The sequence below is a fragment of the Apteryx mantelli genome, chromosome 3, assembly GCF_036417845.1.
Source record: "Apteryx mantelli isolate bAptMan1 chromosome 3, bAptMan1.hap1, whole genome shotgun sequence".
Lineage (NCBI taxonomy): Eukaryota > Metazoa > Chordata > Aves > Apterygiformes > Apterygidae > Apteryx > Apteryx mantelli.
In genome coordinates, this window is record NC_089980.1 from 64,119,719 (window position 1) to 64,132,488 (window position 12,770).

At 40.3% G+C, this 12,770-nt stretch overlaps 1 protein-coding gene across 1 annotated transcript in view; it reads right to left on the minus strand.

The window, feature by feature from the left end:
- Window positions 1-619: 619 nt before the first annotated feature.
- Window positions 620-12,770, minus strand: part of EPM2A (EPM2A glucan phosphatase, laforin) — a 53,300-nt gene continuing 41,149 nt past the window's right edge. Inside the window, exons 3-4 of the mRNA XM_067293536.1 lie at window positions 4,242-4,483; window positions 620-2,601 (exon numbers count right to left, since the gene is read on the minus strand). Of these exons, the coding sequence (XP_067149637.1) occupies window positions 2,321-2,601; window positions 4,242-4,483 (523 nt within the window). The 3' untranslated portion in view covers window positions 620-2,320. The remainder of the gene's footprint in view (window positions 2,602-4,241; window positions 4,484-12,770) is intronic.

The following is a 12,770-nucleotide window of genomic DNA, read 5'->3' on the forward strand; positions in this document are numbered from 1 at the left end:
ACCAAAACCAGAAGTACCTGTCCCAATATATATTACTAGTTGCCTTTGACAGAAAGGACCATCAGGAATGCTTTCAGACACATTTTAAACTTGGAGTTTCAAATGTGTCTCAAAAAAAATGTAAAATTTATGTGAGTTCTACTTTCTTCTTATGCCATCCTCCTTGTCTCAGCGCTTGCTTTTTGAGGCACACTGTAGCACAAGCTTACCATTTTTGCTTTAAATTCAGTCAAAATGAAGTAACTCTTGGGTGCTCTTGAGAGTTCAGCTGTAACTGAACGCTCACCCAAGAGCCCAGCAGCCAGAGAGCAACACTGACACACTTCCTCTGGTTCGCATGTCCAACTAGGAGAAACAACCCCTTTTTTTGTTCTCTGGAGATACCAGAGGTGCTGTGTCCATTTTATACTCAAACATCTTTGCTGTGCCCTATTTTCCAAGATTTCCTTGGCAACAACCTGTCAAAACTGACACAGCATAGGAGACAAGAAATAAGACAGTTACTGTGGTAACTGGCTGGTCCCACCTCTACATACGAATATCAGTCATAGCACTTTTTGCTATTTGTGAAATTGGGAGGCAAAGACATAAGATAAAATGGACTGGTCTAATTGTCATGATGTTTTTATTTAATTGTGATCTTTCCTCATCCACTTTTTAAACAGGCAGCATTATTTCAAAGCAGAAAAGAGAAACAAAGCTACGATCAAAACCACACATTTCAAATAATTTAAATTAACATTCCTCCTTTTGAAGACAATTGAAGTGCAAGATAAATAAAACATTGTATTGTATAATGCTGGATATTCTCCATAAACAGCTCATATCTAACAGTTTCTCCATCAAGTGTTCAGATAAACAATATATATCAGTTGAACTACTCTGGCACTCACTGAATTTTTAGAGGAACAAGTTGTTTGGCTGAAAAAAGTGAGATTTCACTGAATAAACCTAAAGAAATTATTTTCTTAATGTTTATGCATCCTTAATCGTCAGTCCCCTCTGTTTCTTGGGGATTGCTTTCTCTCCCCTCTGTCTTGGCTCTGAACTACAGCAAATTGGTTTTATCTGAGCAGGGCTGGAAGCTGTTGGTGCCACTGCCTAGTTTAGCTAAGGGACTGAACAGCACTGTAAAATGTTAGAGATCATTTACCAAGCCAGCATTAGCCAGCTGAGGCTAAGCTCCTGAGAACCCCTCTATAGAGTTGCTCTTTTGTTCCTATAGAGTATATTTCTTCCATTCACCGTGGAGATAGCCTAGCATTAGCTTCACTTGGCTAAATCTAGCATCTATGAATATCCACACACTGCTTGCCCAAGAACGAGAGACTCTTGCTGTAGTGAAGAAATTTAGCCAGGTCAACAAAACAGAGATTGTGGCTCAGAATTTCAGCCTGGTTCTTGGTATTGCAACAAGAACTGTATCTAAAAGCTCATCAACCAGTTCTTCCTGTATATTTTGTTTTATTTTAGGGATTACCATTTAGATTGACACAGTACCTAGAGATCCCATTGGACAACACTGCATAGATCAGAAGAGCAAAATGTATCTTTGACTTAGAGACCTCACAGTCTAGGATAATGCAATAAACAGTAGTTCTGCTTTGCAATAGAGTAAGTCTGCATAAACAGAACTGTTTCCTCTCTTCATGCCACATCCCAGCATAACTTCAATGTTATTAAAGAATATAGTTATAACTCATAATATTTAACATTACGGTAAACAAGAGAAAAATTTAGTTCACTACATAGATGTTCCGCTTGTGTTTAAGAAATAGAGTTGAAAAACCCATTTCCTTCTGATCTTTCTCATTAATACAATTTCTTTATAAAATCACTACAAAACACTTCAATAATGCACACTCTACCTGAAATACCTGAGCAGCTTTGACTATCAGCTCCCTCCTAACCTGAACGTTGATACAGTCAACCTTCGTATCTCTGTTTCGGGGAACACCTTCACTTTGTTGTCACTGCAGTATTGCCAGCTTTCATTATTTTATCTCAAGTCTTCTCTTATTTAGTGTCTACCCTAAAACCTCAGTTCCTATAGGCAAACAATTAAATGAGAATCTTTGTTTCCCCTTTACAGAGTCTCTGCCTCTCATACTTGCAGCAAAAGGCTTGAAAGCATGAATCATACCAGCTTAAAAAGGCAAACAAAAAAACACTCAGAGGCATTTCTTAGTAAAATTCTCAGGACATTTAAGACAAGCCTGTAATCTGAAGAGGTGAGACAGGAGTCTGACTCATGAATTCTAAATCCTTGGGGTTGACATGTAAGGATCCCTCTTCACTTCCGTTCCGCTCTTCTGCTTTTCTAGTTTTGAAGTTTGCATGAGGAATGAAGATGTCCAAATTTCTGGTAGAAATCATCTTCAGCACGAATCAGAGCTTCCTCATCTATGTAGACAGCTGGTCTCCTGGAAGCCACAAAGTACTGCACTTTCCGCAGACTCCATCCCAACACATACTTCAGCCAGCCACAGACAGCAGCTGTTGACCTGCCAACGCCAGCGTTGCAATGAATGTAGACAGTGTGTCCGTTCTCAAGTAGCCCATGCAAGATGCAGACAGCTTGGGGCAACACCTGTATTCTTCCTAAGATTAAAAACAAGACACATTCACTTGCATCTGAGGAAGTTACGTTCATGTTTGAGATTATATCTGTATAGCCTGATGCAGTCTGAAACACAATGGCAGGCAAAAAATTTATTAAAGCTAGTTTCTTTTCTTACAGTGGTAGGGAAATAGGACCTATGTAGGTCCATGTGTCTATGAAGACTTTCTGGTGAACCAGAAATTGAGTATCTTCCTAAGTAAGCTATGAAGAAAGTTTTCAAAAGAAACTGTGATTTTGAACGTGTGTATTTCCATACTTTTAAAGGGTTTGATTTTAAAATGTCTTAAGCATTGAATAGCCAGAGTCATTAATGTCTTTTAAAAACCTTCTGTATTTTACTTTTTTTTAATGACCTTCCATCCTAATGTTTGTTTCTTCTTGCATCATAAGTCCAGATGACACAAAATCCATAAAAAACAGCCAAGTCTTCTTCGAAAATACATTATGATTAACACTAAATGTGTGTGGTATATTCATTTTCACAGGACTGAGCTAAGGCAGCAAATTATATCAAACAGCACATCTTATATAGCACTAAAGTTAGAAAGTCAAAACCGAAATGTTTTTAGCCCTGGAGGTCTGTGAAGCTACCGAGGTACTGCCACCTTCCAGAACCTTATAATGAAGGTCAACAGTTTAGTAACAATGAGGGAGGGAGAATGGGAGAGTGTTTTCCTTTAGAGCTCAACATGGTTACTATTCGATTATCTATCAAGCATATGGTTAAACAACACAGAACAGGCTTTCACTTCCAAAGGGATGAATATACCTTGTTTCCAGATCTCTTTCTCCCTATTGCCCTGGGAATTGAAACTGCAAACATCAAAGCCTGACTTTTCCTCATGGCGCAGATGAGCATGGATGTTAAGCCCTTTCAAATCCCTGTTTTAAGGTTTCCTGTCTTCCCTGATGTCCTATCACTGTTATGACAGTTCTCTATTTGTGGCTGCAGTGTTTCACTCTATTGAAAGTATTCTAGTCTGCTGATAGGCTACTCACAAAAATAAGCATATTTTCTAATTTCCTGGTTGAAAACAAGATTTTGTAAGGGTTTTCGCTAAGCCGATGGAGGAATTAAAAAAGAATAATTTATGTTATAAAATAATGTGCTATGTGTATCCTAAATTAATTACAAGCCATTATATACATGACTATATAGAAATTCATCCAACTGGGATACTATTGAGAAGGAAAAATGGCTTTTTGGGGGAAGGGAATGGCAGAGACGGATATACAGTGCTGTCTCTCCATTTTAAGCCAACAAGGATGCCAAGTTATCTTGTTGTGCAAACTTGCAGTCTTCCACCTACACAGCATATTTTCATTATACAGGCTGAATTCAAGCTGAAAGCAAAAACAATCAAGCAGCTATCAATGTCAGACGACTTTAAACTCAAATACATATCTGCTGCCAGCTAGGGAGTACTATCGATGGCCTCTCCACCTACAACAAGGTATACATAATTTGTTACAGACAACACTCAAAAATTACACCTTGTGCTCTAGCTATATTTTTACACAAAATTTACACAAAAAAAAGCAGCCAAGGAAAAGAGAGATTAGTAACTCAAAGGTTTTGCTACTGCTAATTTAGCTGCAAGATTGGTCTGAGCATTACCTTCAGTGCTCATGTCTGGGGTTGGCATCCAGACATAGGCAAGACCTTCCTCTTTATATAGTTTCATGAGGATTTCAGGGCTCATGGGTTCCGGGTAGCGGTTGCAACCCCAGGAATTCTGCACAATATCCCATTCGGTCTGGAAGTTCATTATAGCTGTAATACCCAGCTCGTGTTTTAGCTTGACAGTCACATGCTCCACCTGCCGAGGGCAACTTCCCAGCCAGATGTTTGGCAGAATTCTAGCATTGAGAAAACATTGTAGTGGATTTGATTAAAATATTTTAACAAAGAAACTGACAAATTAAGTGGTATTCCAGCTCAAAACCTGCTTAGCATCATCACACGAACACTGTTAAGCACACTCTTTTCATGTCATGCAATAAACAGCTTCTTATTTCATTACAGTTTGGTTGGTAATGTTGGATGCTGAGGATCAAATTCCTAACCTACCACAAGGAGCCAGATAGCCTGAGAAAAAGTTCAGAGCGTAATTAGTAGCACACGTCTCAAAGGCATCCATCATTAATCTTGAGTGGAAACTTACTAACATCACAGATTAGAATAAGAAAACTTTGAAGACTTACACGATTTGCACAAAAAAATAAAAGACCTAATCGATTCATGCAATCCAAAACCAAATTACTTTAGTAATAAGTCAAATGCATCGAATTCTTCCAGCTTTGTAGCTATCATTATAATGGGGAAAGCAGACAGAAAAAAACAGCTTACACCATCCTTCTGTGAGAAAATTCAAAAATGAATGAATGAATAATGAATGAATAACCTTCCTCATCTCTGGACATATTCAAAACTCACCTGGATGCGATCCTGTACAATGTGCTCTAGGTGACCCTGCTTGAGCAGGGGGGTTGGACTAGATGATCTCCTGAGGTCCCTTCCAACCTCAACCATTCTGTGATTCTGTGATTTTCCTCTGACCTTGTGGAGTTCAGTGGAAACCAAACACAGAATTACAATATATGTCCAGTTCCCTCAAGGCTTGAAGAACCAGAATTTTTGCCAGAAAACTTGAGATATGCTTAAGATGGAGCAACACCCATATTTCTGGTACTTATCCAAATCAAACCTCCAAGACTTCCATGTTTTGCCCAAGATTAATTATCATAAAAATCACTACATATCTCAGTGGACTTTAACATAAAAATAAACTGAAATATTAAGAGCATTTTTTCAAATGGGGATTTTTAATCTGCACATGGAATTAAGCTGGTGGTATCTAAAATGGATAATTTACATGCGCAAATTATTAGTGGTCTACTTAATTGGTCTTTTGTATGCATAAATGTCTATTTTGAACATGCAGTCCACAAACTAAACAAAACACGCACACACAAGAGTACATACAACTTTGCAAACATTATTCACTGCAAAAAAGTGAACCCAAACTACAATGAAAACAAGATCTTCAGAAATAAAATAAGTCTGTCATGCATTTCCTGTAATTTTTCCAATTTTAATCACAGGGACAAATGGGGGAACTTTTATTTTTATTGAGAAGCAGTTACTCATATAAACAGCCCTTAAATCATCAGGCAGCTACTTCCATTTGATAGGACTATCACAGTAATAAGTGCTTACTAGCATTTAATTAAGCTCTGCAATTGACAGTGATTAAATCCTGCTACATTACTACTGAAAGATTGCCATAAAGAAAAATTCACTCCAGGAATTACCTATTACCAATATTTACTGTATTTCAACTATATCCACAAAGAATGATGTATCAGCTACACAAACACAGTCTTTGGCCTTTAAAGCACCAGTTTCAGTGAGGCAAAGAACTTGATCTCGGTATACTGTAACCAGGTCCCAAACTGCTGGATCACAGAGTGAATAAAATCCTGATAATTTGAACAATGACACAGTGATTAGATATATGTTAAAATAATCATGTCAACCATGTAGCTATGAATGTGAGGTTGTTTGAAGAGATTTGATTTAATTTAAGTGTTTCACGTCCATGTCCTGGTCTAGATTATCACAAGTGTACTTCTCACTGTTAACAGAAAATGCTTTTATTCCTAAGCATTAAGCAAGCTTTAACTCTGGATCTCAAAAATTAAGATTTACACCTTAAAGTCATTTCCTCTGTCACTTTGCTTATATTCCTGAACATTGCCTTTCTAAAGGAGAGATGACATAGAAAGAAAGGAGCTCTAATACATAGGCTCTGAATTTTGTAAGCTACAAATTAAATTTGGTTCATTTATTAAGAAGTATCAATACTCAATCAACAGTGGCCTCCACAGCACTCTGAAGAAAAACAAATAAAGCACAACAGTTCTGTATTATCATTATGTTCAAGGCACAAGCCCACATGCTGGTACCGGAAGGGAGCTTCACAAAATTGCCCTGAACCTAGCATAACCAACTAGAAGATTCCCACTGATCAGAGGGGCCTACAATTAGCAAAGGCCCACTGCAGCAGCTCCTTCATTGCCCCACTTCCTCTTTGCTAGACCTACAGTAAATCAGCTCCTAATCTGGAAAAAAAAGAGAACTGTCAGGCTGCTTCTGCCATAGGAATCTGTTGCATTGGTGCAAGTTCAAGTGCCCTTCAGACTCCTGTGAGCGACTAGAGGTGAGCAGTGCCCACAGCACTTAATAACCACGAAAGAGAAATGACAACATCGCTGATACCTTGCAACAATACACGGATATTCTTTCAAGAAAAAGAACATTAGCATCCTTCCTTCAAAGGGTTTCCTGGAGACTCATACATATGTAATTCTCTTGATGTTTTGGGAAACATCTAATACACTAATACCGTGACAGGAGAGCAAAAGCGTGTATTCTAACATTTGACTGAATCAGGAGTGACTAAAGCATTCCTGAGATAAACAATATTCTAGGGAGTACTCCGGGTTACAAACAAAGCAATGCCTAACAATTTTCTCTCCAAAGATTATTTAGAGGGTGAACATCATGGCTGCACTATCTGTAAGATCACTGAGTTATACACCATTTATTTATTCTGTTTTTGTACCATAAAGGCTTTTGTCCATCATGAGACCTCCTGTATTTAGTGATAGTAATCACATTTAGTGAACAATTCGATGCATTTACCAAGTTTTTATCCCTGTATTTCCTGGTAAGTAATCAGGCTAGTGGCTGTATTCAGAGAATGACTAAAACTACAATTGTCATCTGCCTGTATTTAGGACAGACAATTCTTGTGAACTAGCTTCCTGATCAACTCCTAGGGTTTGGCCTTTGACAGGATCAAAATGGTGTCTTGATCTTTGACTTCAAGCTCATTCCTTACCTACCTGTAATGACTGCAGAGTCTTAATACTGCTGGACTAGGTTTAACAGCTCTTTCCCCAGGAAGAAATTCCATGCACAAAACAGTAGTGCAGAGCTGTCTTATTGGCCAATTTATTTAAAAGATCTGCGATAATTTTACTGTATTGTACCTATATTTCCATTTGGCTTTTTCTAGTTCATACCTTTACTTTGTCTTACATTAGAAGAAAAGGATCAGCGCAAATTCAAGTGCAGAAACTGATGAGAAGTTTAACAGCTATATTTTTTATGTTGATTTTGATAACTCTACTGCAGGCTTTATTGTGCTGAAGACTAGGAATCATATATATTAAATAAAGCTAGAAAGTGGTAAATTCAGTATTACATCTCTTTCTTACTTTAAAAATGTGATTTTTTGTTTTCTTTTTCCAATGCAATCTTGCTTCTTTAAGTTGCAAGTGTACTTCATCAGGTAACTAGATTTTGGCAAGGACAGTATTTGGCATGGGAAAGAGTCATGTAATACTGCTTTGAGCTGTCCAACAGCTGCTGCTTTCCAGCTCATATGCTTTTTTTTTTTTTCCAGCAGTAAATTAAGTGATCCTTACATACAGTTCAAAAAACATTCAGAAATTGTGTGTCACTGGTAAACCTATAATCTTTTCAGCATGTAACTCCTTCTGTATTCCCCAAATATAGGGGAATAAGATGTTGTTTCAATAAAATTCTACTCAGAATTCTGTTTTAACATAAAAACAGCACTTTTTCATCGTACATGTCAACTCCCTGTGTTACTACGGACAGTAAACTATGCTTGGTCTCAGAAGACCTGTGATCAGTTCAGTCATGGCAGTATAGCAATGAAAAAATCACCTAGAATAACATCAAAAATATTCAGCTAACTTGGGACATTGAATTTTGTATCCTTTCTAAAAGTCCTTTCTTTAAAGCTACTTTCTGCAAAGTTACTTTCAGCCCTGTGTTTCAGTTACCCGTCAGTAGCCTGGAGATAATATTTACCTACCTCAAGTGGACAGCTTGGGATTAAATGAGCAAATGAAGCTCAGATTCGTGGTAGCAAGGACTAAACATTTACCTACGTAGGTGTCTACTCTATTCACTCGACTTTCAGATCCCAGACTGAAGACTGACATGTTAAGAATCTGCCTTTTGACTTGTAAACTGAGAAAACCAACAACAATTTATCACTAACAGCGAATAAATATGGAACACTGAAATCACTTGTATGGTTATTTTCCAGCTGTCATCACAACTTAAATTATTTTTAATGATGCAGATATATATCACACTTGGCTACTTCCCCCAGGACTCTGCAAAGCCTAGATTAAATTATAATAATTCACTGTGAATGTATCTGAAATAACAAATTCATTCCATTTAATCAATGCATATGCAAATAGTCTTCCCATCCATAAGAAGACAATGAGTCTGAGGCAATGAAAGATTAGCACTGATTTTTTTTTATGGTGCAGATTGTCATTTTTTTGCTAGAAGAAATATTCCTCAAAGAATGATACACTCTGCATTTCAATCTTAGACCTCCACATATAGTACAAAACAAACTCAGCAACTGTAGCATAAGGGATCTGATTCACAGCAAGGGTGACCTGCCTCAGAGGAAATTACCAAGTTACTGCAACTGGCTGTCTACTGCACCGCCATGACACAGATGTCTACACTGCCTCTTAAGCAGCTCCTGTATTACTTTTGCTCATAATGGTTTAAGGCAAACTGGCACCAATTTCAATTTTCCTGAGCTGTAAACAGGGATGACTCAGGTACTGTTTCAAGATCAGTTCAATCATCAGTGTAGCAGGAGCAGTCATCTTAAAAACTCTCCTAAAACCAGTCACCCCTTCTAAGGAGTCATCGTTCTTACAGAAAAGGGTTGGATTCAAGCCTTTGGGGAACACATTTCATTAGAACATCAATCAGACACAATATTTCAGAAGTCTATTTATCTCTACAGTTGTCAGCTTTAATCAAGAAAGAGGACTTTGCTAAACTAAGGTATTTTTCACTAGTTATTGGCAACAGAGTGATCCACCAACCACTCTATTTGTTTATTGATAATACTTTTGACCAAGGTCCAGTGTATTATTTTAAATGAAAAGTGATGGATTCATCTTTTAGAGCCAGCTCAAGACATAGCTTCATGTTAAAGCTTGCAATTCACTGCAGTTGGCTGCAAAACAGTCTTCCTTAGATCCCACTAAGAATCTGATGACAGAAAGATGAGTACTAATATATACATATAACAAGATAGAGCAATTTAGCTGAAACAACAAACAAAATAATTAAAAAGGCTGTGTCCTCCCTTAGGGCTTTTATTTCCTAAAGGTGTAGCATGCAACTACAGCTACATGTAACTTGCAGCAACACTTATTTTGCATTCCCAGAAGAGCAACATATATAATTCAGGCTGATTTATCCCTGGCATTTTGTGGTGCTTGCATGCATATGGAGTGTTTCTTGTACTGAAGAAGCACTATTACCCTGATGTGAGTATATGCAAGCAGCCGGAGGGGACTGTAGGCCTGAAGTATAACTCAGCACTGTGACTAGTGGAGACTACTTCAAACTGCAGTGCATTCCTATTTCTTCCCCTGATGACACTGAAATAGGAATTGGTTCAGAATTTTCTGATAAAGTGGTGTTTTGATGGAAAATGTTGATCTGTCTGAACCAAAATCTTGCAGTGAAAGATTGCACTGTTTTAGTTTTAACTAAATTTAAACTGGAAAAAAATTCTTAGCACAAAGACTAAATGTCTGATGAGAAATAAAGACGGGGGATGTCAGCAAAGAATTCCTACCTCTCTTTCCCCATCTTTCATTTGACACAAAAGAGACTTCCAAAAGTATTGATTTGGGCATATTTAGAAGGAGAATATAGGAAACCCCATCAGCTGTAGCTGGGATCCTCCTCTACCTTTTCTCTGCCCTCTGCCTTGTGACATGACACATTTTAAACAGCGATACCACCAGATTATGATGACCCACAACTATCATCCTGTATGTGCTCCTTCCTTTACCATTGACTTTTTTTTTTAACAACAAATCACAGAATCACAGAATTGCTGAGGTTGGAAGGGACCTCTGGAGATCATCTAGTCCAACCCCCCTGCTCAAGCAGGCTCACCTGGAGCACATTGCACAGGATTGCGTCCAGGCGTGTTTTGAATATCTCCAGAGAAGGAGACTCCACAACCTCTCTGGGCAACCCGTTCCAGTGCTCTGTCACCCTCACAGTGAAAAAGTTTTTCCTCATGTTCAGATGGAAGCGTCTGCGTTTCAGTTTGTGCCCGTTGCCTCCTGTCCTGTTGCTCGGCACCACTGAAAAGAGTCTGGTCCCATCCTCTCGACACCCTCCCTTCAGATACTTGTACACTTTGATAAGATCTCCTCTCAGCCTTCTCTTCCCCAGGCTAAACAGGCCCAGCTCTCTCAGCCTTTCCTCATAAGAGAGGTGCTCCAGTCCCCTAATCATCTTTGTAGCCCTTCACTGGACTTGCTCCAGTAGTGCCACATCCCTCTTGTCCTGGGGAGCCCAGAACTGGACGCAGTACTCCAGATGTGGCCTCACCAGGGCTGAGCAGAGGGGGAGAATCACCTCCCTCGACCTGCTGGCAACACTCTTCCTGATGCACCCCAGGATACCATTGGCCTTCTTGGCCACAAGGGCACATTGCTGCCTCATGCTTAACTTGGTGTCCACCAGCACTCCCAGGTCCTTCTCCGCAGAGCTGCTTTCCAGCAGGTCAACCCCCAACCTGTACTGGTGCATGGGGGTTATTCCTCCCCAGGTGCAGGACCCTGCACTTGCCTTTGTTGAACTTCATGAGGTTCCTCTCTGCCCACCTCTCCAGCCTGTCCAGGTCTCTCTGAATGGCAGCACAGCCCTCTGGGGTATCGGCCACTCCTCCCAGTTTTGTATCGTCAGCAAACTTGCTGAGGGTGCACTCTGTGCCTTCATCCAGGTCATTGATGAAGAAGTTGAACAAGACTGGACCCAGTACTGACCCCTGGGGGACACCGCTAGCTACAGGCCTCCAACTAGACTCTGCACCACTGATCACAACCCTCTGAGCTCTGCCATTCGGCCAGTTCTCAATCCACCTCACTGTCCACTCATCTAGCCCACACTTCCTGAGCTTGTCTATGAGGATGTTATGGGAGACAGTGTCAAAAGCCTTGCTGAAGTGAAGGTAGACAACATCCACTGCTCTCCCCTCATCTACCCAGCCAGTCATTCCATCATAGAAGGCTATCAGATTGGTTAGGCATGATTTCCCCTTGGTGAAGCCATGCTGGCTACTCCTGATCACCTTCTTCTCCTCCACATCCTTGGAGATGGCCTCCAGCATGAGCTGCTCCATCACCTGTCCAGGGATGGAGGTGAGGCTGAGGCTGACTGGCCTGTAGTTCCCTGGGTCCTCATTCTTGCCCTTTCTGAAGATTGGAGTGATATTAGCCTTCTTCCAGTCCTCAGGCACCTCTCCTGTCCTCCATGACCTTTCAAAGATGATGGAGAGTGGCTTAGCAATGACATCCGCCAGCTCCCTCAGCACTCGTGGGTGCATCCCATCAGGGCCCATGGATTTGTGGGTGTCAAGTTTGCTTAAATGAGCTCTAACCCACTCCTCCTCAACCAAGGGAAAGTCTTCCTTTCTCCAGACTTTCTCTCTTGCCTCCAGGATCTGGGGTTCCTGAGGGCTGGCCTGAGCAGTAAAGACTGAAGCAAAGAAGGCACTCAGTAACTCTGCCTTCTCTGCATCCTTCGTCACCAGGGCACCCACCCCGTTCAGCAAAGGGCCCACATTTTCCCTAGTCTTCCTCTTGCTACTGATGCATTTGAAGAAGCCCTTCTTGCTGTCCTTGACATCTCTAGCCAGATTTAATTCCAAACAGGCCTTGGCCTTCCTCGTCACATCCCTGCATACTCTGACAACGTTCCTATATTCCTCCCAAGCGGCCTGTCCCCCTTTCCACTTTCTGTATACTTCCTTCTTCTGCTTGAGTTTTGCCAGGAGCTCCTTGCTCATCCATGCAGGTCTCCTGCCTCCTTTGCTTGACTTCCTACTCATAGGGATGCACCGCTCTTGAGCCTGGAGGAAGTGATGTTTGAATATTAACCAGCTCTCTTGAACACCCCTTCCTTCTAGGGCCCTAACCCATGGGATTCCTCCAAGTAGGTCCCTGAAGAGGCCAAAGTTTTCTCTCCTGAAGTCCAGGGTTG